Source organism: Microtus oregoni, unplaced genomic scaffold (genome assembly GCF_018167655.1).
Source record: "Microtus oregoni isolate MIOR12 unplaced genomic scaffold, Mior012 000001F_ref0000356, whole genome shotgun sequence".
In the NCBI taxonomy this organism is placed as follows: domain Eukaryota; kingdom Metazoa; phylum Chordata; class Mammalia; order Rodentia; family Cricetidae; genus Microtus; species Microtus oregoni.
Genome location: NW_024543060.1, coordinates 84,506,279 through 84,533,637, shown reverse-complemented (window position 1 = coordinate 84,533,637; position 27,359 = coordinate 84,506,279). Strand labels below are relative to the sequence as shown.

The window sequence follows — 27,359 nt, the reverse complement described above, 5'->3', positions numbered from 1 at the left end:
TCCCTCCTCCCAAAAAAGTTTTTACTAACTCCCAATAGCTCCAAAGTGGGTGATAAGCCTTTCACATATTTGTCATGAGGAAAACATTGCAGATCTAAACTTTAGCTATTGGTAAGCTACAGAAGTTTGAAGCTAGCAGAACTTGTTTATAAAATTTAAGGTAAGGAAAATCTCAGGAGAGAGGGGCAGTTCTCTGAATTCAAGGTCAACCTGGGCCAGCCTGCTGGTCTACAAAGTGAGACTTTGTCTCAAAAAATAGATTTAAGGAAAGAGGCTGTCTGCATAGCATAAAAGTTTGAGGTCAAGCTGCAAGTGCTGGTGGGTAAGCTGCAGCCTAGCTACATCAAACAACAGTCTTAGATACGTGAAGTTTCTGTTGGGTGAAGATGCTACTTAGCACCTTAAAGAGAAACCAGTGCCTGGCATCAAAGAGCAAACCCTCCTTTTAGTGTGAGGCAGATGAAGTTGATGAAGTTAACTGGAAGTGGAAGCCAATATTCATTTGCCATTCTGAAAATCCTAAAGTCTTAAGGATTGGGCTAAAATCTGTTCTGTCTGTGCCCTGTAAGAGGCACAGTGAGACCTAGATGGCAGTATCACTAGTTTATGACATGTTTGACTGATTGTTTTAAGCTTGTCATTGAGATGTACTTCTCATATAAAAGGATTCCCTTCTATATCTTATAGTCATCCTTATTAATCACCTAGCTGTTTAGAAGCCTATGGAACAAGGAATGGTTTTGGTTTTCACATTGTATTATTTACGAAACATACACCACAAAGCTAGTCTTCTCATAGGTAATTCGTCCATTGAATTTGGGCAGAATAAATCAGAAACCTTACGGAAATAATTCTCCATTTGAGTTCCATTACGAACATTTGTGGTTCATAGGAGGAGATTAAAATAGTAACATTAAACAAGAGTTTGAGAGAAGTTGATTCCAGTCCTCGTGGATGACTGAGTGTTGTTTCAAGAGTTCAGTGATATAGTAACTGTAGAGATGACATAATTAGTAAGAGTCCTCAAAGTAGAACATTAAGGTGTGACTTAAGGTTTTCAGTTTTACACTAAAGTTTGAGTAGCTGAAGAATTGCTTCTTATGGATAAGTAAAGGTTACTGCCCCTCTATGGTAGGGATTGAGCCTCTTGCAAGAGAGATAAACACTGCTACTGAGTCAGCTTAGCCCAAGAAAGTGGCTCTTAAAGTGGAGTGGGTCTCATGGCAATAAGGGGTTTACAGTATTGTATCAACTTAGTTGGTAAAGCAGTGGCAGGATATGAGAAATCGACTCCAGCTTTGAAAGTTCTGCTGTAGGTAAGAGACAATCACATAGCATAACATGTCCTAGAAATGTCTTTGATGAAAGGAGTCAGGTGATGTGGCTAACATCATTATTGTCTTGGTATAAGATTACCACAGCTCCCAGCCATTAGCAGTCAGCACCCTAATCAGGCAGCAGCATTAAAGGCAGTGTCTTGTGGAAAGTTCGGGTTCGCTTAATGGTGATTGTTGGCGTTTTCAGTAATGTAACACACACATTAGTTCTTTTAAAAAAGATATAGTACTTTTATACCGTGAATAGACTATAGTATAAAAGATTTTTTTTTTGTTTGTTTTTTAGACAGGGTTTCTCTTTGTAGCTTTGGCTGTCCTGGAACTCACTTTGTAGATCCCCACCCTATTGGCCTTGAACTCAAAGACTCGCCTACTGGGATTAAAGGCATGTGCCACCACTGCCTGGTTGAAATTTTTTTCTGTGTAATGAGAAACTAAAAATAATTGTGAGACACACTTTATTGGAATAATTTGCTTTGCTTCATTGTCCTAAAACTGAACTTTCACACTGCCACACTCTCCTTTCCTTGCAGCAGTGGTTTTTATAAGAAGCAAATCAAAATAAATTTTAGTTTTGATTCAGAGTCACACAATTCTTGTCTATTTCAAGATTTATTTCAAGAAAATCATTAGCCTCATATTAAAACCTAGAAAGTTCCAAAACTAGATGTAAGAAAGCAACAGATGCAAATACTGTGTTGACAGCTATTATACTCTCATTATCTGATAATAAAGAACTTAGTTAGAAAATAACCAAGCTGGGCATGATGATACATGCTTATATTCTTATTACTCAGGAGACTGAGTCAGGAGGATTGAGAATTCAGTGGTTAAGAGTGAGTGTTCAGTGGTTAAGTGCTCTTAGAAAAAACCTGAGTTTGGTACCCAGCAACCCTGTTGGTTGGATCACCACTGCCTGTGACTCCAGCTCCAGGGGATCTCACACCTTTTGGCTTCTATGGACAGGCACCTGTACTCAAGTACACATATCCACACAGACATACAAATACACACATAATTAAGCAATAACAATATTTTTAAAAAGAGTTGAAGGTGATCCTTAACTGCATAGTTCAAAGCCGTTCTCAGCTATGTGGTATGATCTTTTCTCAAGATAAACAAGAGTTGGAAGGACCTTGTTTACAGAAGAAAGGTAAGAGTGAGGGCATGCTTAAAAGCCAGAAGGGAGTATAGGAGCAGCTGTAAATACTGAACAACAGCCGAGGTACTTGATCCTAGTGTCTACTTGCCTAACTGTTTCTGTATGCTACGCCATAAATACAGTAAAAACAAAGATGGATAGAGCAATTAGGTATACTCCCTTTTCCTATGTGTTTCAGGGAATTGAATTAATACTATTGTCCTTTTTAAAAGGAAGCCAACTACTCTTTGTAATCCCTGATCTGTCTCTGTCCATTTCTTCTACTTCAACTTTTAGGAAAGTAAAATTGGTTAATACCAAGTGTTGTCTTACCTGTCAAGCAGGTTTTTATTCTGGAAGAGAATAAAGTAAATGTGAATGTAACTGCAGTACAGGCAGATTTGGATAGATGTCAAAGAAGAGAAATTAGAGAAAGACCTCTGGAAATTGAAAGGAAGAGTTGAGATCAAAACAAATGAAGGACATCAAGGAAAATGACATGTGAATCTGATTAAAAGTGGAAGAAAAAGAAAGAGCTGAGGATGTGTCCAAAGTCTGTGCCCAGATGAATGAGCCAGGAGTGTTCTTACGGCAGTGATTGAGTATAGCAGGCTCCTCGACTGCAGAGGTTTCCGCTGACTGGACATATCTTTACTCCTAACTCGTGCCGGAGACAAAGCACTCAGTATTTATTATGCAAATGAATAAATGAGTTTAGTAACTGGGAAACAGTGGTCACAAGTTTGGGTAGGAAGGACTTTTTTTAAAAAATATTTATTTATACAATATTCTGTCTGTGTGTATGTCTGCAGGACAGAAGAGGGCACCAGACCTCATTACAGATGGTTGTGAGCCACCATGTGGTTGCTGGGAATTGAACTCAGGACCTTTGGAAGAGCAGGCGGTGCTCTTAACCACTGAGCCATCTCTCCAGCCCCAGGAAGGACTTTTTGATAGTGAATTCTGGTTGAGGAATTATAAATATAAAATTTAATCTCGACTGCATTTGGTAGTTGTCATTGCTTTAGCTACCATTATAGGTATCATACAGGTTCCTCTCAAGTATTAGCCGTGTGGCCTTATATTTAAAATGGGTACTGCAAGAGAATAGTGTTACTTTATCTTATGTGAGGACGCAGTTGTCTATACCTGTGTTATACCTCGACTCCTGACCTAAATAAGCCACTAACAATCGCATATTAAAACTGTTTGCAGCTGAGCATGTAGCTTAGTGGTCAAGTGCTCCTTAACTACATGCATCACCCTGCCCTAGGTCTGAACCACTGCCCAAAATAAAATGTTTGTCTGAGTTACTTTATGCCAAAGCTAAATAGTATCTTAAAAATCACCCATCCATCCCAAGTCCATCATTTAAACTGAAGCTGGGTACCAGTACTGTCCAAGAAACCCTAAAACAATATAGGCTAGAACCATTGCCCTTGATTACCTTCTACAACTTGAAGGTAAGGCCTATTGCTGAAGACGCCTCATATTTTGTCGTAGGACTTGAGGAATCAAGCTGGTACTGATAGGAGCTGGAAGGCTCCTTCCTCCCTAAAGTCTGGTTCCAACAGTACTGGAAGGTGCTATGCAAACTGCCACTGGGAAAAGTTACCCACAGTCCCACCCAGCGGTAAGCCTGTGAACCACAATAGCCACTGGCCTGGCAGGATACTACAACTGTGCAATGGTGGCGCTTAAATCAGTCGTCTAATTGAACCTAAGGCCTATCCAGTAGGAGTGAACTCATGTCATACTGTAAGCTCAGCCAGGGACCCATGGAATGACCCTAGAGGGGAACCTACTACTGATAATTTTTCTAAATTAATGTAGATTTCAACTATTCTAATTACCCTTAGCCCCACAGAGAAGTACACCTCTCATTCTTAATCAAAAAGCTATTTTTGAAGCAATTGGAGGATGCTGTACAGATTTGTGACTGTTCAGAATGTAAAGTGCTGTGACTGTGGTGGGGACAGCCCTTGTTGGGACATCTACAGTACAGCCTCTATACCTAAGGCTCAGAGCATCATGGGAGAGGTGGTGAAAGACTCTTAGAGTCAGAGAACCGGGACAATTGCTATGAACTCTCAACAGGATGGTTGCCTGCAGCACAAGACTATACCACTCAACACTCCAGTAGATGGGGGAAATTTTCACAAGGCTCTACCCCCAAAGGGAGAGACAGGCAGTCATTGGCTGCTGAGGGAGGGAGAATCTGGTTTATCCAGTGATGAGAGACCCTGCTAAGTGGTCAGCCCTAAATGGATGTACATATGAGTAACAGTACCTGCACTTAGTAGATTTTGTGTGTGTGTGTCTGTACACCTACAATATTTATAGAAACAGTATTTAGAAAAGGTCATGAATTTGAAAGAGTATGGGGAAACAGGAGTGGAAGAGGAGATAGGGTGAAAATGATATGTTTATGTATGAAATTCTTTTTTTTAATATAATGTTTATTTATTTATTTTTTTTTAGATTTATTTATTATGTATACAACATGCCAGAAGAGGGCACCAGATCTCATTCTAGATGGCTGTGAGCCACCATGTGGTTGCTGGGAATTGAACTCAGGACCTCTGGAAGAGCAGTCAGTGCTCTTAACCTCTGAGCCATCTCTCCAGCCCCCTGTATGAAATTCTTAAAACGTTAAAAGTAATGTGACTTCACACAAAGTCATAGTTAGTTGAAGAGAAAAAAAAAAGAGTAAAGTGTAGTCCAAGAGCAAACGCAAGGGAGAATTGTTCCACATAAAACATGGGGTGGAGTATTGGACAGAGATGCTAATTAACTATGTTCTTTTCTGTTTATTTGGTGGTTTTGGGGGGGGGGGAGGGATGCGGTGATATGAATTAAACCGGGAGTCTTGTGCATACTGAGTCTATCACTAAGCCCTTGGTTGGGTTTTTGACATTTACCTTCATGGATGAGTTTTCTAGAAAATGTATGTTCACGTACTGGTTGTTTCCATCTTTATACCCTGTTAATATCTTTAATCCACCGTGTACTAAATCAGACTTGGAATCCCTAAATTGTAGGGCTGAAAAAAGATGAGAGCTAGTCTCACCTGTAGATGTCTCACACTTTTGAGAGCTCTGCCAGACTTTTCTACGTCCCACAGCCTTTCTTTCGTATCCTTTTGACTTAGATTGAGACTTGAGTGTTCATTTTGACTATTAATAGCCACAGGTTTTGCTTTTTTGCATGCTTCAATTGAATAATAAGGAGTAACCCTAATATAGAGAAAGAATAAAAGACAATTGCTAATGAGACTGGGTTTGTACCTCAATGTAGAACACTGATGTATCTTGTTCAAGGCCCTGGGTTCAATCCGTGGCACCTCAAAGAAGAAGAGGGAAATTAACATGAAAAAGGAACTAAGAGCTCCAAGTAGATGTAGTGACAAGTTATAGAAAACCAGGAGGATCTCCACAAGGGTTGGGTGGGGTCTAGTCTGTGCTCTTTCATTTAATCCTGAGCCCCAGTGGGCCTCTGAAATGCCCCAGGTGCTAGGAAACCATTTGGAGCCAACTTATTAGAGGTGTGTGGCATCTGGCTGTGGGAGCTGCTGTGAAGGAGAAGACCACCGGTATGAGTGTCTTCTTGTTCCTCGGTGACTGTGGTATACCCTGGAATAGTCGAGAATGAAGACCTAGGTTGTCATTACAGACTTAGGTTGTCACTTTTCAAGTTCATCCATTGTATTTGTATTTACACATATTTGTGTGAATAAGTTTCTCTCAAACAGATGATTTATTAATATAGCCAAAGAATTAGCTGTCACATAAGGAGAAATTTGGGAGTGGTCACTGACTTGGTCTTGCATGAATTTCTATTATGGGCTTGTGTTTTTAACTAATTACTTTATGGTAGTATTTACAATTTTGAATTTTAGTCAGCAGCTGATTAAGCCCTGTGTCAGACACTGTGGGAGGAGAGGGGAAAAATCAGAGAAGTCCTTGCCCTTAAAACTGAGTCATGCTGAGTACAAAGTGAGGAACGTGACATTTTTAGATTTTTTTCTGTTTCCTTCATTTTCGAACCTGAGTTTTCATGTTGTGCAATTTTTAATTTTAATTTACTGACTTGTAAAGCATGTTCATGACTGAAAATTCAATAATTTAGAGCTCGTATGCTTCCTTTTACATTATTAGGTTGCACGGCTGGAGAAGGATAAAGAGGAACTCCACAACCAGCTGCTTAGTGTCGGTCCCACCAGAGACAGCAAACGAGTGGAGCAGCTTGTGCGAGAGAAAACCCATTTGCTCCAGAAATTGAAAGGGTTAGAGACTGAAGTAGCAGAATTAAGGGCTGAGAAGGAGAATTCTGGTGCTCATGTAGAAAATGTCCAAAGAATACAGGTGAGGCAGCTGGCTGAGATGCAGGCTGCGCTCAGATCCTTGGAGGTAAGGCTTTAATTGCTTCCCAGTAGAGTACAGCCTAAGTTTTAAAAGTACACTTGACAAGCCTTTGGTTTTTAGAGTATAAACACTTGCTCTCCGATCTGATGCTGACGCATTTGTGTAGTCCCCAGTGGGCATGTAAAGAAGAAAGGTGATTCATCAGCAGTAGCTGTGCTACTGCATTTAGGAAGGGATGGATATTCATTCCTTGGGAACCATCATCTAAGTGAAATGACTTTACTCTTTAAATGTCACAGAATAAAATATGCAAATATTCCCCAAAGTTTTCAAGACTAAAGTCATCTGAAAACAGAAAAAAATAATTACTTTTGAAATTATAAATTCCTTATACTAGAATTAAAAATCTTTCAATCATAATTCTGTTCGAGGAGACATAACATACTACACATACAGCTTCTAGTCAAAGTGATAAAAGTTAGCTGACTACTAATGCATACGGATCTGAATTATTTTCCTGAGTTCGCTAGAGAAAGAAAAATGTTGGCAGAGCCATACCAGGACCTCTGGGAGGTATCACTTTAGAAAACTCTTGGTTTCCATGTTATTCAGACATGCTTATGCCTCTTAGTGCCTGGGCCCAAGATAGAATAGAGACTTTACGTTTTACGTTTCTGTGATGTGGAATGTCCTTCTGTATATGTATTGCTTTTTTGACTAATGAATAAAGCTGCTTTTGCCTGTGGTGGGACAGAATATAGCCAGGCTATCTATCTATCTATCTATCTATCTATCTATCTATCTATCTATCTAATCCATGGGAAGGAATAGGCAGAGCCAGAGAAATGCCATGTAGCTGCCAAAAGATAAAGACGCCATAATACCAGAACCTTACCGGTAGGCCACAGCCTCATGACGATACACAGATTAATAGAAATGGGTTAATTTAAGATATAAGAGTTTGCTAGGAATATGCCTAAGCTATTGGCCAAACAGTGTTTAGTTTAGTTTCTGTGTGATTATTCAGGTCTGGGCGGCCAGGAACGAAAGAACAGTCCTCCACTTAGATTTCTGTTGGTCAGAGTTGTTTTTTCTTTCTTTGGGATAGTTATGTAATGGTTGAGCTGGAAGATAAAGGCACATGGTTTGTGGTATAGCCAATTTCAAAATACAAAATGATGGGGGGATCATCTGGGACAAGGAATGCTTTGAGTTTTGAAGATTGAATTTTTTGTTTATTTTTGTTTATTTTTATTTATTTGTTTTTTTTTTTTTAGGAGGGGAGAGTGAAGTCTCTGTTGGTACTTATAAGGATTAAACTTGTCAGTATCACTGACCCTTAGACATAAGCTAATACAGTAAGATGTTTAGCTTGCCACTTCACAGTCTTTAATATATTTACTAAGTGACAGAGGAAGCGAAGTTTGCAGTTGAATATAGTGTGAACGTTGACCAAAGTCCTCTGGAGTGATGAGTTCAGGATGAGGCAAACGGTGACAGATGTGGCGTTTTCAGAGGAGCCTGTGTTTGCTTATCATTGTCAGATACAATGAAAGATAACTACATGACAGCAAATACTGCTTCTTCAGCATTTCTTGGCTGTTGTTGTGTATGAAGAAAATAATTTTATATTTGGAGAAGATAATTGTTCCCTGAGTTATTAGCTGAGTATAGTTCTTATTTAATACAGTAAACATGCATAGAAAATAAACAGATTTAGCCTGTAGGTACAAAAACACTGTCATTTTATTTATCTTGAGTAGAAATGTTTATAAAAGCTTTTAGGTTTTCCTCTCTGGTAAAAGAACACTTTGAGTGTCACTTTGAGCAAATTTCTGTCAATTTAGAGACTTATGTAAGAATCTTAATTGTGTGGTAAGGTCAATGGCTTTTTTGCTCGTACTTCCAAAGCTTCCAGTACAGGTGAAAATTTTTGTCTCTATCTCTTTGTTTAGAAAAAAAATCTCCATTGATTGTGGATTTTCAACTATTTTATATTTTTGTTTATCTCTCTTTTTTTTAGAAAAAATTCTGCATTGATTATGGATTTTCAACTATTTTATATTTTTATATTTTCTGGGCCTTGGTACTCGCTGTCACCATTTAGGTCCTGCTTATCTAACTTGGTCATCAAGATGGGCAGCAAGCACCATTTACACACTTCTTCGGGACTTGTCAACCTCCCTTTTAATCTTCCAAAATTCTTTTCCATAAGTTGTGGATTAGAAAGTCTAAAAATAAAGTTAGAATTATGTCAGCATCCTCGTACTGACGTATTAAATGAGTGCTGTAAGTACTCTCTCTTCTGAAGAGGAAGATTTGAATTCTACAGGTCAACTGAGAATACTGTTACTTTGGGGACATGTTAGTTGTTATTTACACTTTGAATAATTTTTGTGTTTGATCACATATACATTGTATATAATGCTTACTTTATTGTAATATAATGTGAAAGATTATAAACTTTAAAATCTTTTGTCTTGAAGGCTGAAAAGCAGTCAGCCAAACTACAGGCTGAGCGCTTAGAAAAAGAGCTACAATCAAGCAATGAACAAAACACTTCTTTTATCAGCAGACTGCATAAGGCCGACCGGGAAATAAGTGCGCTGACCAATGAAGTGAGTTGCCGTCCTTTGCTTCATCTAGAGAGCTTGAGATTACACAATGATAGAAATTTGGTGCTTGAATTCCCTATATTGAAATATTTTTTTGTCCTGTCATTCTGTCTTTTAAATGTGATAGATTTCTAAGTGGGTTTTGTATTCTCTACCCCTGTAGAATCTGTATGACCTGGCTCTTTACTCCTTCCTCAGCAGTCAGCATCCTTTTCCTTCCTATTTACTTCACTCCTCCATCACTGACTTTGCAAAGTTCACTCTTCCTCAGGGTCTTTGTGCTTGTGTGCCTGCCACGGACGTTCCTCACTTAGTTACATATCTTCCGTCCTTTCTTCAATTGTAACCTACTACAAGAGGCCTGCCTTCCTTGTCTTAAAAATAGTGACATGGTATTTGCCATCTTCCGCCTTATTCTTTGTATTCCTAACCCGCTCTGCTCTGCTTCATAGTTTTTTTTTTTTAAAGATTTATTTATTTTGTGTGCTTTGGTGTTTTGCCTGCATGTATGTCTGTGTGAGGGTGTTGGATCCCCTCTGGGGTTAACAAGACAGTTGTGAGCTGCCATATGGGTGCTGTGAATTGAAACCAGGTTCTTTGGAAGAACAGCCAGTGCTCTTAACTGTTGAGCCATCTCTCCATCATAGTTCTTAAAACTATCTGATATATTCATTTTTTATTTTTTTTAAAATTTATTTTTATTGCCTGTGTGTATGTATTGTTTTACATGTGTGTCTGGTGCTTAAGAAAGACAGAGAGGACATGCGATCACCTGAAACTAGGATTACTAGATGGCTGTTAGCCACTTTGTGGGTTCTGGAACAGAACCTGGTCCCTTGCCGGAACATCAGTTTTCTTAACCACTGAGATATTAGTCCAGCCTCTATTTGTTTTTAAATCTCTCCTTTGCACTTCCTCCTTTAACCAGGTGTCAACTCCATGATAGCAAGGATATTTCCTTTCTTGGTTTATCCTTCTAACCCTGGGAAATCACAATCACATGGCAGATACGTGTTAGCATTTCTTTAGGAAGTAATTTTAGCATAATTTGCCTCAAAAAGAGATTCACCTCTGCCTTCAGAGTGCTGGAATTAAAGGTGTGTACCATCACAACCAGCTACAAATAAGATTTTTAAAGGTTAAATATACACACATACTTATATTTTTTTTCTCTTCTCTTCTCCCAATGATATTAGAAGTAGAAATTGTGCTTTTTTGTGTGTGCTGAACATGCATTCTCCCAATGAACTACATTCCCAACCATAGCTATTAATATTTTTTTTAATTTTAGTATTATCTATTAGTTTATAGGTTTAAATTTAGGTTATATGTAGAAATTGTGTTATTTTGGACTAGGTAATGAAATACATTGAGAAGTCAATGAGCTTTGAATCAGATGAACGTATTTTGAATCCTAACTCATTGATTTGATTTTTTATTTTTAGCGTATCTTTAAATAAGAAAATAAAAAATTCAGATTTTTTTTCCCTCAGAGACTGACTAGTCAGTAACTGTGTAACCTTAGGCAAGCTATTTCATATCTTTAATATCTTGCTGATTTCATTGGGATCCAATTTCCTAAGTGCAACAAAGCCCTTTTCTGTTGGTCACTAAGAATTCTTCCAACTTCCTGGAGTATAAACCCCACTAGAAGTGAAGTAATTATGATGCTTCTTCCTGATTTAGGACAGCAGATACTCTGCAGTGATAACAGTGTAGCAAAATTGCAGTCCCCCTCCGATCAAAACAGATGTAAAACACAAGGCAGTAAACTCAGGATATAGGGAGTTCTCAAGTCTTTGTTCAAATCCTATGTGCATTGTTTTCAGTTTTGCTAAGTAATATTTAAGCGTCCAGTATTTATTCATAGTTCATTATTTCAGAGTAGCTTGACTGGGTTCCTGAAATAACAGGACCTGCAAGTGCAGCAATAGGACATTGGCTATGCTAGACTTTTGTCATGGCTTCTAGCTCTGGGGGGGGGGTGGAGCTTTTGCTCTGCAGTTTGCCCTAGTTCTCTGGCTCACCTGTGTACTGACCCTTCTCTTCTGTATTCTGTACACAGCACACAGCCTTAACCATTGTTCTTTCTCAGGTTAGAGAATAAATGGTGTCTCTTACCTACTGAAGGAAAACAGCAGTTTGGTAGTATTTCTCTGTGCTTGTTTATTAGCACTTTGCTGAGAATTTCCCGTGTTTTTTTTAAGGCACACTTGAAATAGTTTGCATGTAAATGGAGTATTCAGTATATCCTTCAACTTCAGACAAAGCAAGTTTCATCTGAAATTTTATATGTAAAAGGATTGCAGAAAGGATAATTTTAAAAATATTTCTAACATAAGTGTCACAGTTTTCTTTGCAACTTGAAATTTTCATCAACATTTTGCAATCCTAGCAAATGGCTGTTTGCAATGCAAAGGAACACCTGGGGTATGTTTAACTAAGTTATTTAAATTTGTAATGTTAGGCTTTAGAACAAAGCTTTGCCAGTATCAGTGCCTCAGATTAAAGGCATTATCATATATGACCTAAAAAGGGTGTCCTTACTGGTATTTCACATCCAGTGAAGAAGCTGCTTCATGAGATTTTCAATCTTTAGAAATCTAAGTTAGTTACAGAAAACCGTCCCTCAGAATTGTGACTGTCCAACTAAGTTAGGGAAGTCATAGCACCTCAAAATTTAGAAAAAAGTCAGAATTTTAAGCATCAGTTTTTTAGAATTTATAAGCAGAGCTTCTGGTGTAACACATTTTAATAAAACTATCCTGTTTTCTCCTGTATATTGTTTTCTCTGGTCTTTGTTTTAAAATTTTTAAGGTTTACTTGTTTTATGTGTATGAATGGTTTGTCTGCATGTATGCATGTGTGCCATATTTGTACCTTGTTCCTATGGTGGTCAGAAAGCGGGGGTCGGATCCTTTGGATAGGAGTTACAGATGCTGAGAACCACCACGTGGGGGCTGGTAACTGAGCATGGCTTCTCTGAAAGAGCAACAGATGCTAGTCTTCCTTAGTTTATTTTGTAGATTTGTCTTCGTTAACAGATTTTTGAGTACCATAAAATACCTAATACTACCATTTAAAATTCTGTTTTAGTACAAGTAGCTGAATATTTGCTTTTGTGTTGTCAAAAGTATAGAGCAAACCAATTGAAAAGTTCATACCCTGGCTAACAGTCTATCAAGACAGAGTGACTAGGCTTAGTAAAGATGGACGAGGCCATGGAGCTCGTGAAGTTGAGGTTTCTATGTTTCTTAGGAGTTAGGAAGCCTGAGCACAAAGGACATTATGGTCTTGGCACTAAGAGCAGAAATTACGGGTATCTGAACTAGCCATCGTGTGCATATTGGAGTGTGGAGGACAGTCTCTTCCTCAGTTGTTCTCCGTCTTAGGTTTTGAGACAAGGTCGGTGTGGCTGATCTGATTGCCTTGTAAGCCCCAGGAATCTGTCTGTCCGTCTTTGCTGCCATAGCTCTGAGATTACTGGCTTGCCACACAGTTTTTATTTTTAAGATACGTTCTGGGGATCCACACTCAAGTTTTCATGCTTGTAAGGCAAACTGTTTACGCAATGAAGCTAGCTCTTCATTGCACATTTTAATATTTTTAATATTCCTTTTAGTGTTTTTATATTTTAGATATAAAATATATTTTAGAAGTTTAGCAATTACTGGTTATTTAAGTAAATCCATTATTTTTTTTTTAAATTTATTTATTATGTATACATATTCTGTCTGCATGTATTCCTGCAGGCCAGAAGAGGGCACCAGACCTCGTTACAGATGGTTGTGAGCCACCATGTGGTTGCTGGGAATTGAACTCAGGACCTTTGGAAGAGCAGGCAATGCTCTTAACCACTGAGCCATCTCTCCAGCCCTTAAGTAAATCCATTATTTTAAGATCATAGAAATATGGCACCAAAGAAAAACTTAAGCTCTATATATTATAAACAAGTAAGGTCTGTGAGCATATATAGTTGAACAGCATAAGTAAACCTGTATCTGGCCCTGTTGAGATTGTTTTCCTTTTTGTGTGTTTGTGTGTGACTTTGTGTGTGTTACATATCTTTCTTTGTATATGTGTACATGTGTATAGAAACCAGAGGTTGTTCTTAAGGTTTCTTCCTCAATTATTGTCTATTATATTTTATTTTAGATTTTTGAAAGATTTAAAAATCTTTTAAAATTTATTTTTTTGTATATGGATACTTTGCCTACATGTATATCTGTGCACAGCATGTGTGCTTGATGGCTACAGAGGTCAGAATAGGAGGGCATCAGATTTCTTGGAACTGGAGTTAGACAGTTGAGAATGGCCATGTGAGTTCTGGGAACTGAGCCTGATTCTTCTAGAAGTACAGCCTGTGCTCTTAGCCATTGAGCTGCCTCTCCATCGTCATATGTGTATTTTATTTATGTGAGGCAGTCTTTCACTGAGCCTGAAGCTCAGTGATCGAGCTATTATTGGCTGGCTAGCCAGCTCCAGGGACTCCGGTTTCTGTCTCCCTGCCACGCCCAGCTTTTTCCTAGGTACTTGGGGATAAACCTAGTTCAGGCTTAGGCTGCAAACACCTTGCCAACTGATCCAACTTCTTAGGCTCAAGAATATTTTCTTAACTTTAGTAACTCCCCCAGGGAGGTTAATATGAAAGGTTTTTACTTCTTAGTTTTTCTTGATGTTATCATGGATTTAATCAATATTCTATGAAATTGGCTTGAATTTATCACCTCATTAAAAGCAGCTATAGTGTAGTTTAGTGAACTGTGCCATTCTCAACTTTTTGCAATTAATGTGCAATGGCAACTTATAATTGTATGTCACTATAATTATATTTTAATATTTTCTCAGCATTTTAATACATTTACAAGTTGTCTTTAGAATCATGGCGTAGTAAGAAAATTTAAGTATTAAAACACCAACAGAAACTTACTATTTTATATTTATATGTCATTTATTGGTGCACAGGAAACTAAAAGGATCTTTTTATTGCGATTAGCAATGTAAATAGTAAACTTCTTGTTTTTTGTTTTCCTGAGATGTATGTTTACATGAAACCATTTCTTGCAATGTTTTCAATGCCTTTTTTAGACAAACCTCTTCTAATAAGAAACTTCTACCGTGGTTCTTGATTTTTGGCTCTTGGACCATTACTTAATTTGTTTCTTGACTCTCATCTTCATTTGTTGTTGAGTTTATTGGGCTCTACATAACTTAATCCTTTCCTACCATTGCACGTTTTGTGTCTTGACTTGTATATGTTTGTAGTTTTCTACTCTATAATTTTAAACTTTGGTATAAGTCAGATTACAGGTTTATCTAACCTTTATATCTGTAATTTAATGCTTAATGCTTTTGTATATAATTTTAGCAGTTTGTGTAAAATGTTAATATTGTGGATGATTGGAAAGACAAAACTTTACTTGCTGCTATATTCCTGCCTCCTAGAATTGTCCCTGGCACATAATAAGTATTCAGTTAATATTTGTTGGATGAAGGAATACTAACTACCAACAAATTAGACTTTTTGGGTAGGAATATTTAGACTAAAAATGATATGTGAAAGATTAATTATGGAAAATATTGAAAATTGTTGACATTCACCTGGGACTTTAGAATAAACAGATTTTTGTAGTAAGGATTTATGTGATTTGTACCTGTTTCCTTGCTCCTGCCTCACATACAAACACATTTATTCTCCAAGTTTAGTTGGTCCTTTTTTGATTCTTCTGCTGTGGGTTGATTTCTTTGCTTTTATTTCTTAACCTACTCATTTTAAATCAGAGTTTTCTTTCTAAAATGAAGTTAATTATTCTACCCTGAATAGCTAAGCAAGTATGTTGAGTAGTGTGCTGAATAATTTTGTTAACTTGACATAAGCTCAAGTCATCTGAGAGGAGGGAACGTCAATGAAGAAAATGCCTCCATAAGATCCAGTTGTAGGGCATTTTCTGAATGACTGCTGGGGGAGGACCCAGCTCACTGTGGATGGTGCTATCCTTGGATTGGTGGTCTTTAAGAAAACAGGCTGAGCGAGCTAGGGGAAGCAAGACAGTAAACAGCACTCCTCCATGGCCTCTGCATCAACTTTTGTCTCTAGGTCCTTGCCTTTTTTGCGTTTCTGTGCTGACTCCCTTGATGATGGACTATGTTGTAGAAGTGTAAGCCAGGTAAACCCTTTCCTCCTTAGTCATGGTGTTTCATCATAGACATGGTAACTCCAACTAAGAAATAACTTATTTCCTGACATCTCTTCAGATTTTATACTTCCCTATGTTTTATTGTAAGGGATAGCTGGTTGTTTAAAGAGCAGATTATGTGATGTTATTCCTAATTAACATTTATTTGCTGTTCCTACTACCTAGCATGCCTGTGCCTTTTTTGCCACTTTTTTGTTGTATTTTGAAATTAGATCCAGGCAAGTAGCTTTGTATGGTCTGAACTTAGAGGTCTGTCTACCTCTGCATCCTGAGTACTGATTAAGATTAAAAATGTGTACCACTATGCCCAGCTGTTCCTTTTTAAAAGGAGAGTTTCAACATTTCTCCACTGATTTTAACTACTTATCTGCAGTTAAATTTTTAAGGAAAAATTTAGTGCTGGTGACTCCGTACAAGTATTTGTAAATAAATGCCTTAGTTCCTTTAGGAAAAGGTAATTTTTGTTTGATATTTCTCAGACTCTGCTGTTCTGGGCTTTGGGATATTTTCTTGGAAGGTTCTTAACACCCTGTACTACTATATTATTTCCTTATTCCTGCTTAGACTCTTAGATATGTACTGAACGATAAGAAAATGATCCAATAATAATTTTAATTTCTAATAACCAACAGGTGAAAGAGCTCAAACATTCAAACAAACTAGAAATAACTGACATCAAATTGGAGGCAGCAAGAGCTAAGAGTGAGCTAGAAAGAGAAAGGAATAAGATTCAAAGTGAACTGGATGGTAATATATACTTTCCCATGCTTTTCTCTATTCTTTTCACGTCTAAATTCAAATTATGTAAACAAAGCAACCTGAGTTCTTTTCCAGATTCTCAGTCTTACTAGAATTTTAAAATTAGAGTACATAGGGACTGTTTTTATTATGTTGAATGGTTTGTTCATTTTGTGATCTTTTTAAATGAACTACCCTGTGCTTAAATAATAGTTTTATTACTGTTAGAATTAAAAGAAAGATTGAAGGTATGAGCTTGTCCTTCATGTGCTTATAATTTAAAGTGCTTACAGACCATCTGGTTATTAGGATAGCAAATATAAGGAGGTCGGTTCCAATCACAATTGATTATTTATTTTTGCTATAAGTCCCAGGTCAGTTCAATATGTATTCATTTTACGCTCCATTTTATTCTTAAAATGTATCATCAAGATTTCTCAGAGGTTAAGTTTTTTTCTTAAATACCTTAACATCTGTCCTCGGGCTATAACTGTGCTTGAGTTGACCTCTGTTGTTTCAAGTAGAGTTTATTTTTATTAATGATTATTTTGACTATTTTTATATATTACCAGAGTTGAGAGTAAATTTTTTTAGTATTAGAGTTTGGGATCTATTGCTGAATTATATTTTAAAGTTTAAAAATGAATTTGCTGTAGTTATTCATCTCTAAAATATTTATCCCAAGATTGGAGAATTCTTTCAATAAACTTGAAAATTTTTTTACTGTTTATATTTTTGTTAGAAATGAAGGGTTTACTTGTTGTTTTGTTTTTAATTTACTGTTACCAGCTTGTATATGGTACTATCCTGGGACTCTAGAACCCTTGTCAGAAAGCCACGTAATAGCCTCTTTGGGTATTCCTCTAATAGGATCTCTCCCTCCTAAGATTCCAAAGAATAAGTGTCTCTGAAGAATAAATGTATATCTTGATAGATTGTGAATATATGTGTTTAAAAAGTGACAACAGAAATTACCTCCAGGTTGTTTCACTGTTGTTTTGGAAAGTTCTGATGAGCTGGTGCTCTGTGAGAACCTTTATCTGCCCAAGACGCTGCTCAGATTCTTTCTTTTACTGGGTTTCAAATGCTTGTTAATTGTAAACTTTGATGCTAATATTGAATGTAGTTTTTTTCTTCTAAAATTATACTAGGATTGCAGTCAGACAATGAAATTCTCAAGTCAACTGTTGAACACCACAAAGTGCTCTTGGTGGAAAAAGATCGTGAATTAGTCCGTAAAGTACAAGCTGCCAAGGAAGAAGGTTACCAAAAGCTCGTGGCATTACAGGATGAAAAGTAAGCCCTTAGTACCTTAGTTTGTTTAGATTTCTTGGTGAAAACATTGCATTCTCAGATCATCTTTCTTGTAGTTCTTCTAACATAATTATCATCTGTTGTTTTAGGCTAGAGCTGGAGAACAGATTATCAGACTTAGAGAAAGTGAAAGTGGAACATGATGTCTGGAGGCAGTCGGAAAAGGAACAGTGCGAAGAGAGACTGCGGGCCTCGCAGATGGCGGAGGAGGCGGCCCGGAGGGAGCTCCAGAGTATTAGGTTAGTTGAGGGTGGGGCGCCAGAGCGCTGTAAAACTAGCACAGAAAACTCACTATAACTTTTACCCCGCGTCTCCATGTAGTGACAGATTTCTTAACCATATTATAGGAATCAAGTCTAAGTTATCATTTCAATAAATCAAACCTATTCCCTTCATTCACATTTTACCATTTCACTTGTTTCTTATCTTTAGCCCGCTATCAAATATTTTTTCACTCTTTTATATATACTCTTAGGCTCCCTTCCCCATATTTTGAGACTCTGTAAATGCTCTCCTAAGCATTCTGCTAAGTTTAGCATCCATTCACCATTCTCTTGCTTTTTCAGTTGTCACTCCTGTTTTCCAGTTGTGATTTTCTTATGTAGTTTCATCATTTCTTCTATATTTATCATTTGGAATTCTGGAAGGAAGAGCCTTCCCTTTTGTAAATGTCATTGTAGTCACTGTAGACTAGTAAATTCCTGTGTCACCTGTGTGCAGACAGATAGCTCAGATTTGATTGTCAGAACCTCGGGCCACTTCCTGAGGATTTTCCCACTTTCTAGCATTATAGGTAATCATAATGTAAACAGCTGTGTTTCTTGAAGGTCTTAGGCTCCCCGGTGAAAGAGGTTGAGATGCACAGGTTGAGAACTGCTGTGCTAGACTTTGCTTTGGCTCTCCTTGCCTCAGGTCTGTAGTTAGCCATTTCTGTAAGGTGCTTTTGGTGTCTCTTTATTGGAGAATGGTATAGGAATGGTATAGAAAGCAAAATCTCCGTCTGGGATTGTCTGTTAGTTCCAGGAATGCCTTACATTTAGTTCCTTTCAGTAAAGTTGCCTATTCTTTCCATGTTGAAAATAGAATATTGAAATCTCTGCTATTTTGTAAGCATCCCCCCCTTTAATTTTGTAAAATTTTTACACATGTAGAGAACCACCATTTGACATTGGGTATCTTCTGTCACTGTCCACCATCTATTTTAAGAATGAGGGTCTCAGTGGACTTGGAGTTTGGTGTTTAGTCTAGACAGTCTGACCATTGAGCTCTAGGGTCCTTCTGTCTTTGCCTTCCAGCACTAGAATTGCAGGAGTGTGCTGTCGTATACTCTGCTTGTTAATAGGTGTGTGGGATCTAAACTCAGGTCCTCATGGTTTGTACAAGTACTTAACCTATGTACCCTTCTTTATAGCCTAACTTTCTGATTTTGATGATCTAGTACATATCCAACTGTTTGTAATTTTTATGTAGTCTTAGTGTATTGAACTTTCCATTTTATAGTGTCCTTCATTCTATTGTAACTTTATAAAGTTTTGTCTGTTTTGTTCAGTGTTGGCGTATTTGCCATGGCTCCTGTTACTGTTCACATGGGCTGGTTTTCCATGCTTTCCTTTTCATTTTATTTGTACTTCAGATTTATAGTGGATGCTTTGTAGGCAGCATTTAGTTGAATCTTATTGTTTATCCAATCTATCATTGGCTGTCTTTTGATCGGGACATTTAATGTGTTTACATTTACAAAATAATTACTAATTAAAGAAAGACTGGTTATTTTGCGATTTTTCTGTCTCTAAATTTCATCCCCTCCCCCACCCCGTTACCTACAATACTGTCTAATTTGTATTTAATTTTTTGCCTTCTTGCTTTTTTTAGTTTACTCTGCTCTTTTGGTAGAAAGAATGTTTAAATTCTTTATTTTCTTCTAATTGTGTATTTTATACCTGTGATTACTAAGAGATTGACATTTAAATTTCAATGCTTTTAATACTTTTGTTTGACTTTATATCAGCTTAATTGCAAAAACATACACAAGTTCTGCTCCTTTTCATTTCCATCCACACCGTTTTCTGTTGTTCATGTCACAGAATTACATATCTGTGCACCATATGTTCCCAAACATGGTTTTTTTTTTCAGTGAATCAATTTCTTAAATCAACTAGAATAAAGTGTGGCATTATTAAGCTAAAGTTACAATAATAATTTTTTAACTAATTTTAAAATATATTTAAAATATTTAAAAATATCTCTTATGCCATTAGTAAACAAGTTACAAATTAAAATAATAGTTTTTTAATTTCACATGTGCCTACTATTATTGTCTTTATTACTATTACCATCTTTACTATTACTTCCTTTTTGTGTGGATTTGAGTTATTATTTAATATATTTTCCTCTCATCTAGCTAGCCTCCCTTGAACATTTGATTTTCATAGATCTTAATGACTACCAATTTCCTCACTTTTATTTGGAATTTTCTTTTATTTAAAAAATTTTTTAAAGTGTACTTTATTATAAAATGTTTTTAAAAAATTTAAAAAATTGTTTTTGCTGGATACAGGATCTTTAGTTGAACTTTTTTATTTTAAGTATATAAAATATATCTACCACTTTTAATTTTTTTAAGTTTTCTCTTAAGGCTTGTTTTTATATTATGTTTTTGTCTGCATATATGTCTGTGCATGTGTGCATGGTGCATGTGAAGGCCAGAAGGCCTTGGATCCCCTAGAAATGGAGTTACAGATGGTTGTGAGCTGCTATGTGGGTGCTGGAATTGAACCCGGGCCCTCTAGAAGAACAGCTGATGTTCTTAACTGCTGAGTGATCTCTCAAGCCCAGCATTTGCCTTTTTTTTTTTTAAAGGTAAAATGTATATCCCACGAGCTCATGATCCCCTTGCCTCAGCCTCCTCTGAGTTCTAGGATTATCAGGGTACCTCTCAACCCTAGTTCTTCATTTGCTTTTAAATGTCCTGCTTTTTAATATCTGTCCCCCAGAAGTTGAACAAAAGTCAAATAAAGACATTAAAGAGGGGCAGGAGAAATGGCTCAGTGGTTAAGAGCACTGCCTGCTCTTCCAAAGGTCCTGAGTTCAATTCCCAGCAACCACATGGTGGCTCACAACCATCTGTAATGAGATCTGGTCCCTCTTCTGGCCTGTAGGCCACACATGCAAACCGAATACTGACAATAATAAGTAAATAAATCTTAAAAAAAAAGGTAAAAAAAAAGACATTAAAGAATAGGCACTGACTCTGAGAGTTCCCTAGAAATGATTTCAGCCAAAAAAGGAACGGTAACCACCTATTGCTTTGCACCTTTTGGATCAGAAGTAACAGTCAGTAATCAAGGTACAGGTTTCCATATTTGAGGGACAGATAGCATTTACCCACTCTGGTTTCTAGTCTGTCTGGTGGTATACAGAGCTGCCTGAGACTTTGGCTTCTTCTGTTGGAAGAGGTACAGTATAATTAGATTAACGGTTATTTACTATTAGAACCTTCCTCTGAAAGTTACAATCTTTAGAAGGCTCCAGATTTTCAAATAATTAAGACCGCTTATGTTAATGCAATTGCCGTCCAAGGAAGTAGACATATTCTTGATATTTCTCACTCTATAGCTTCCTTGAATTAACTGCATTAATTTAGCTCAGGCAGTGGTTCTCAACCTGTGGGTCGCAACCCCCTTGATAAATCTCTTGCTCCAATTCATAACATTAGTGAAATTATAGTCATGAAGTAACAGTGAAATAATGTTATCACTGGCAGTCACCTCAGCTCACGAGAAGGTTGAGAGCCCCTGCCTTTCTCTCAGATCAGACTTTCTGAAGTGTGTGGCACACTTACCCTTACCGACTCAGCTATCTTGATGGCCTTGAGTTTTTTTTCCTCCTATTTGAAAGAGTTAATTTTTTTCTAAGTATTCAGTCCTTCTTATGAATATATTTTTCTTTTGTTTTGGTCTTCTGTTAATGTTTGTGAAGACAATAAATTTCATAGGTTACTTTATATTCTGTCTGCATACTAAATTGAGTTAATTTTACTTGAAGTTACTTCACTTAGCAGTACACATAATTTAATTTTTTTACCAGTTGTTAGACTACTGGTTGATTTGTCTAATTGCACTGGCAGTTATCCAGGGTCCTTGTTACTTCATTCCCAGTCCTAGCTGAAGTCTCGGTACTGTTCCTTCATGGATTAAGAAATTAGTTTAGGAGCTAGAGAGACAGCTTGGCACTTAAGAGCACATATCGCTTTTGCAGAGGACCTGGGTTCAGTTACAGACAGCTCATAACCATCTGTAACTTGGGTACCAGGCGTGCACATGATGCATGTACATATGTGCAGGCAAAAATTCATACACATAAAGTTAAATAAATATGAAAATACCCACTTAAGATTTATTTTGATTGGAGTAGCATCAGCTTTATGGATTAAGTCAAGACTATTAACCCTTCCGACCCAGGAGTATCTCCCATCACTCCTCATTGAAAGCTCTTTCCCCCTGCTGTCACTGTACTTTATGCTTCTGTCAGATTCATCTTTACAGTGTTTATGCCTAAGGTTTTCTACCACGGAAAATGCTGGATTAGTCACTGATGCAGTAGGAATAGTTGACATAGTTGACCTTGAATCCTATGCCTTAAGAGATTTTTTTTATTTGTTTAATTTGTTGTTGTTGTTTGTTTTGTTTTTGATGCAGGGTTTCTCTGTGTAACAGCCCTGGCTGTCCTAGAGCTCTGTAGATCAGGCTGGCCTTGAACTCACAGATATCCGCCCCCCTCTGCCTCTTGAGTACTGGGACTAAAGGCATATGCCACCACTGCTTGTCTTGAGATTTGAGTAGGAAAGAATATCCTTCCTCTTCTTGCTACTCTTTTATTATTTTATTTTTGATTTTGAGTTTCATTGCATTGAGATTAGAGAATATTTCTACGTTATGCAACACAGTAATATTTCATTTGTGATCTAATATGTCAAGGGCAGTACTAAGGTAAGATAAGGATATGAACTTTAAAAAGACATTTGATTTTAAAGAAAAAATTAGTTTATTTTTATGTATATGAGTGTTTGCTTGCTTGTATGTATGCTGTGTATGTGCCTGGTACCCTCAGAACTCAAATGAGGGTGTTGTATGCCATGGAACTAGTGTTACAGGTGATTTTGAGCCGCCATATGGGTGCTGGGAATCAAATATTGGTCCTCTGCAAGAGCCACAAATGCAATGCTCTTAACCACTTAGCCTTAGCCTCAGCATTTGCTTTTTTTTTTTTTTTTTGAGACAGGGTTTCTCTGTGGTTTTGGAGCCTGTCCTGAAACTAGCTCTTGTAGACCAGGCTGGTCTCGAACTCACAGAGATCCACCTGCCTCTGCCTCCCGAGTACTGGGATTAAAGGCGTGCGCCACCACTGCCCAGCAGCATTTGCTTTTATAGGCAGACTCTGGCATTTGCATTAGCCTCTAAGTGATTGTCTCACAATTTGCATAAACTGGTTACCTTGTTTGCCTCATGTCTATAGCATATGGTCAGTTTTTTTGGATCTAGTAACCATATATAAAGTTAAATGAGTACAGTTGCTTTTCAACTGATGAGTTACAATGTAATCAGTCCACCTAAGTTGAAAATGTGTTTACCGCTTCTACCTGGCTCCATCACACCACCACAGTCTTCTATAAAATGTCAGCTATTTATTTTAGTCATCATGTGGCTATCCAGTGCTGCCACTGGCTGTCTTTGTAAGGGCATGTTCTATTGTATATCGCTAGCCTGGTGAAAGATGAACCTTCCCATTGTAAAGTTGAACCATTGCCATCAGGTAACATTTGATATATTTATGTATTTGTGTGCTGTGTATACACACACACATACACACATATAGCCATTGAGATTTGTCTTACAAAATACAGATCTTCTATGTACTTCTTATTTTGTGTTCATTTAATGTCTCTTTGTGAAATAACTAATAGTAAAGTCTCATTACTAGTGTGTTCTGTCTGTGCTTGAGGTTTGCATCATAAAGGTGGTGGTTGTGCTGTTTGGAGCATACTGTAAGTTACGTTCTGATGATCAGCTGTGGGTTTTCATTACAAAATTCTCCTTGGTCATTCACTTCTTTTTTTACTTGAATTCTACATTATCTGATATCATTATTTCACGTGTTTCATACTTCTTCCATATGTCTGGCACATTTTTGTCTCCTTGCTAAATTTTCTGTATTGCTCTCTTTTTTAAAATGTGTTTTCTATACAAGGTGCAGTCGTATAGTATAGCATTGCTTATGAACAAGATATAAGTTGTGCTTTTCTCATTTGAATGTATGAGTTATGTGCTGCATCTACGGTCTTTCAGACAGGATCATGAAAGATGAGTTGCTAGGAGTAGGTATTGCAGCACTATCCTTTTTACTTACGGTTGTTGTGAGATTTGGGTGTTTTCTAGTTAACACTGTGGGTAAGGCTTTCTTATTACTCTTGCAGAAAATGTTCATAATACAGCGCTAGCGATCTGTCCTTCAGGACCTGCACATCCCAGTGTTTGCTTTCTAAATTAAAAAAATCTTACTGACTTAGCTAATTATAAAGATTAAAGATAAATGACTTAAAACTGTATAAAGCTGTAGATTATGCTTTGAGGCAAGCTTCTTAGTTCATTTTCCTTAGGAAAGAACTGCTCTACAGACGTGTGGGTGTTAGGTTTTAGGATTGCTTACACTGTTGGTGGCTAATTCTAAAGTCGTAGGTCTGCACTGGACTGTGAGAGCCAGTCTTACCCATCTTTTGCATTTAGGTAAATATTTTACTTAACTATTCTGGACAGTCTTTGTGAGGCTCTCTAGTCTCTACCCTCCCTCGGGAAGCACCCCATCTGTTATTTTATCGTACTGTGGTCTCAGGCCATTTAGAATGTTTTCTGTTTGAACTTGAATGTACTTCTCTTGCTTAGAGTGTCTGTAGCTTTAGTGATACAATGTTCAGCCTCTGCCATTACTTAATGACAATAATAGACTTGTCCCATAGTGTTTGTTTTATTTTATTTGGGAACATGTAATAAAATACAAAACAGTTTTCATCTTTAACTTGTCTATATTATAAATCATTTTAGATTTTCTTAGTTACTTTTGAGAATTTTTTTTTATTCTTCTTGAGTGTCTCCAGATCATTTATGATATGTGATTGGCCCTGTATTTAAAATGAGGACCCCTAACCATGTACAGTTTCTCAGAAGGAGGACTCCTTAAGATTGTATAATTTTCCCTCTGGAATGTTACAGAATTGTGATGTCATTTCTTATTTACTGCTTTAAAATGTAATCAACCAACTGTGTTTATTTTTAACTAAAATAACTATAATTGTAGCTTCTGTTTAGTAGAATCTGTGGTAGGTCAGAGACAATCTAGGGTTTTGTTTTGTTTTTTTTTTTAAGAAAAAAAAAAGCCCTGACAGGAAAAAGTATAAATAATAATGAAAAAAGTCCATTACTTAAAAATAGTACTTTATGATAAGTAGCTGATGATCTAGATATTAATGTATGCTTTAGAGGTACTTTAAGTTATTATATACTAGTGATTTGTTTTTATTAAAGTGGTTTCCACCACTAATCTGTTATAATGTAAAGAATAATAGTTTAGAAAGTATTTCATTGTGGCTGGGGTGATGGCTCAGTGTGTAAAATTCTTTCTGCACAAGCATGAAGACTTGGATTAGGATCCCTGACGACATCCACATAAAAAGCCAAGCACGGTCGTGCTCCCTTGTCATGCCAGCACTGGAGAGCAATGACAAGTGTTTCCAGGACTGGCTGGCCAGTCCATCTAGCAGGAAGAGCGAGTTTATGGTTTAATCAGATGCCCTGCCTCAAAGAACAAGGTGAAGCCTTTGCATAAGGCTTCCAGTGTTGGAGTCTGACCTCCACAGGTGCCTGTATAGACAGTGCATGTTTGTGTGCTTGAATGTGCATGCACACACGCATGCATGCACACACGCATTTTGTATTTCGGTAGTATGCTGTACTTCTTATTCAGTTCTTGAAGTTTATAAAGTCACCTGTAAGTTTAATTACACAAAAATTATAGGAGGTTAAATGTGAGTCCACTTTCTGTAACTATAGTGTTCTAACACAAACTCTTACAAGAAAATAAAAAGACTTTGTTAGCTGACATAAGGGTAGAAAGCACAGGGTTTGTACTGTTGTTTCTTGGACACTTGGATTGACAACTATAAGTAGATAGAAGTTTCTTCTTTCTTTTTTTCCCTCTTTCTCCTTGTCCTATTTTCTACTGTTTTCTCTGTGAGGCAAGTATGATATGTCATAATGAAAGCAGAACAATTACTTGTCAGTTCAGGTTAGAAAAATCTAGAAAGTGGTTTGGATCCCTTTTAAAGCCTCTCACTGAATTCTGAGAGGGCGTACAACCTCCAACCCCTCTAAGTGGAAATTAATCCATCTGTTACTCTCAAAGAATCAACCAAGGAAATCGGCAATGGGAAACTCTGTTCTTGTTTGCAGATCATTTTTTGACCAGGTTTGGTTAAAATGGTTTTTCCCTTGATATTTGTTGCATCTAGTTTATCTCTGTTCGTTTTTCTTTTCCAGTTATCCTCTACTAGGTAATCTTTAAACAGTCGTGGAGTCTTTGATACCTTGCTCAAACTGTCCCATTTCCTCTTCCTTGCCATCAGTAATCCATATTCATGAATTATTCATGTTTGGCTATGGATCTTACTGTATCTCCTCACTCAGGCATTTTAAATCTGCTTTATCATCCTATGTAACTGCCCCTGCCCTGCGCTTTGTCATCTCTTAGAGAACTATTCTTTTCAAAGATGTGAATCTCTTCTTTTCTTTAGTTGTTTTTCCCTCACACTGAAGCTGGTAGCCCTGGTGCTTCTCTTCCTTCTAATCTGCCAACTTCCTTTTCATCCTGGTTAGGTTTTTTTCTCAGCTTGACACAAATTAGAGTCACTTGAGAAGAGAGACCTCTGAGAAAATGCCTCCACCAGATTGGTCTGTGGGCAATTTTCTTGATGAGTGATTGATGTGGGTGGGCTCAACTCATAGGGAGTGGGGCCACCTCTGGACAGGTGTCCTGGGTTTTATAAGAAAGCAGGCTGAGTAAGCCATGAAGAGTAAGCCAGTGAACAGATCCTTCATGGCCTCTGCACTAATTCCTTGTGTTCTTGCCCTGACTTCCCTGGATAATGGGCTCTACACTGTAAGCTAAAAAATCAAACAAAACAAAACCCTTTGTTCCTCAAGCTGCTTTTGGTCATGGTACTTGTCATAGCAATAGAAAATAATTATTAACTTTCAAAATGAAGGGTGCTCTTAATTATATTTTTGTTAAGGTCTTGTTTCATTTATACTCTTCACCTACAGTATATATTTAGGTTTTTGTTTCAGACATGTATTTTGCCTTCACAGCTCAGTTCAAATTCTCTCTTACATAGTCTTTCCTAATCCCTGAATTAAAAATTACCTTCACTTAAGTATTTTGTACTTCGCATTTTTGTTATATGACTTACTTTGACGGGACATACTTTAAATATCCAAGATCTGTAATAATCAAGAGAATATGCATTTTATTCAATAACCAATCTTTTGAAACAATATCTACTTTTCTTGAATTTGTTATTTTGACTTAAAACCATTAGTATTGTT

The 27,359-nt window shown here is 37.1% G+C and overlaps 1 protein-coding gene across 2 annotated transcripts in view; it reads left to right on the top strand.

Annotated features, from left to right (window-relative positions):
- The window catches only part of Cep83 (centrosomal protein 83), a 127,339-nt gene that overhangs the window by 72,630 nt on the left and 27,350 nt on the right, over positions 1–27,359 (top strand). For both annotated transcript variants that reach the window (XM_041668149.1, XM_041668145.1), the window contains exons 6-10: positions 6,636–6,887; positions 9,329–9,460; positions 16,287–16,401; positions 17,544–17,688; positions 17,796–17,945. In XM_041668149.1, the coding sequence (XP_041524083.1) occupies positions 6,636–6,887; positions 9,329–9,460; positions 16,287–16,401; positions 17,544–17,688; positions 17,796–17,945 (794 nt within the window). The remainder of the gene's footprint in view (positions 1–6,635; positions 6,888–9,328; positions 9,461–16,286; positions 16,402–17,543; positions 17,689–17,795; positions 17,946–27,359) is intronic.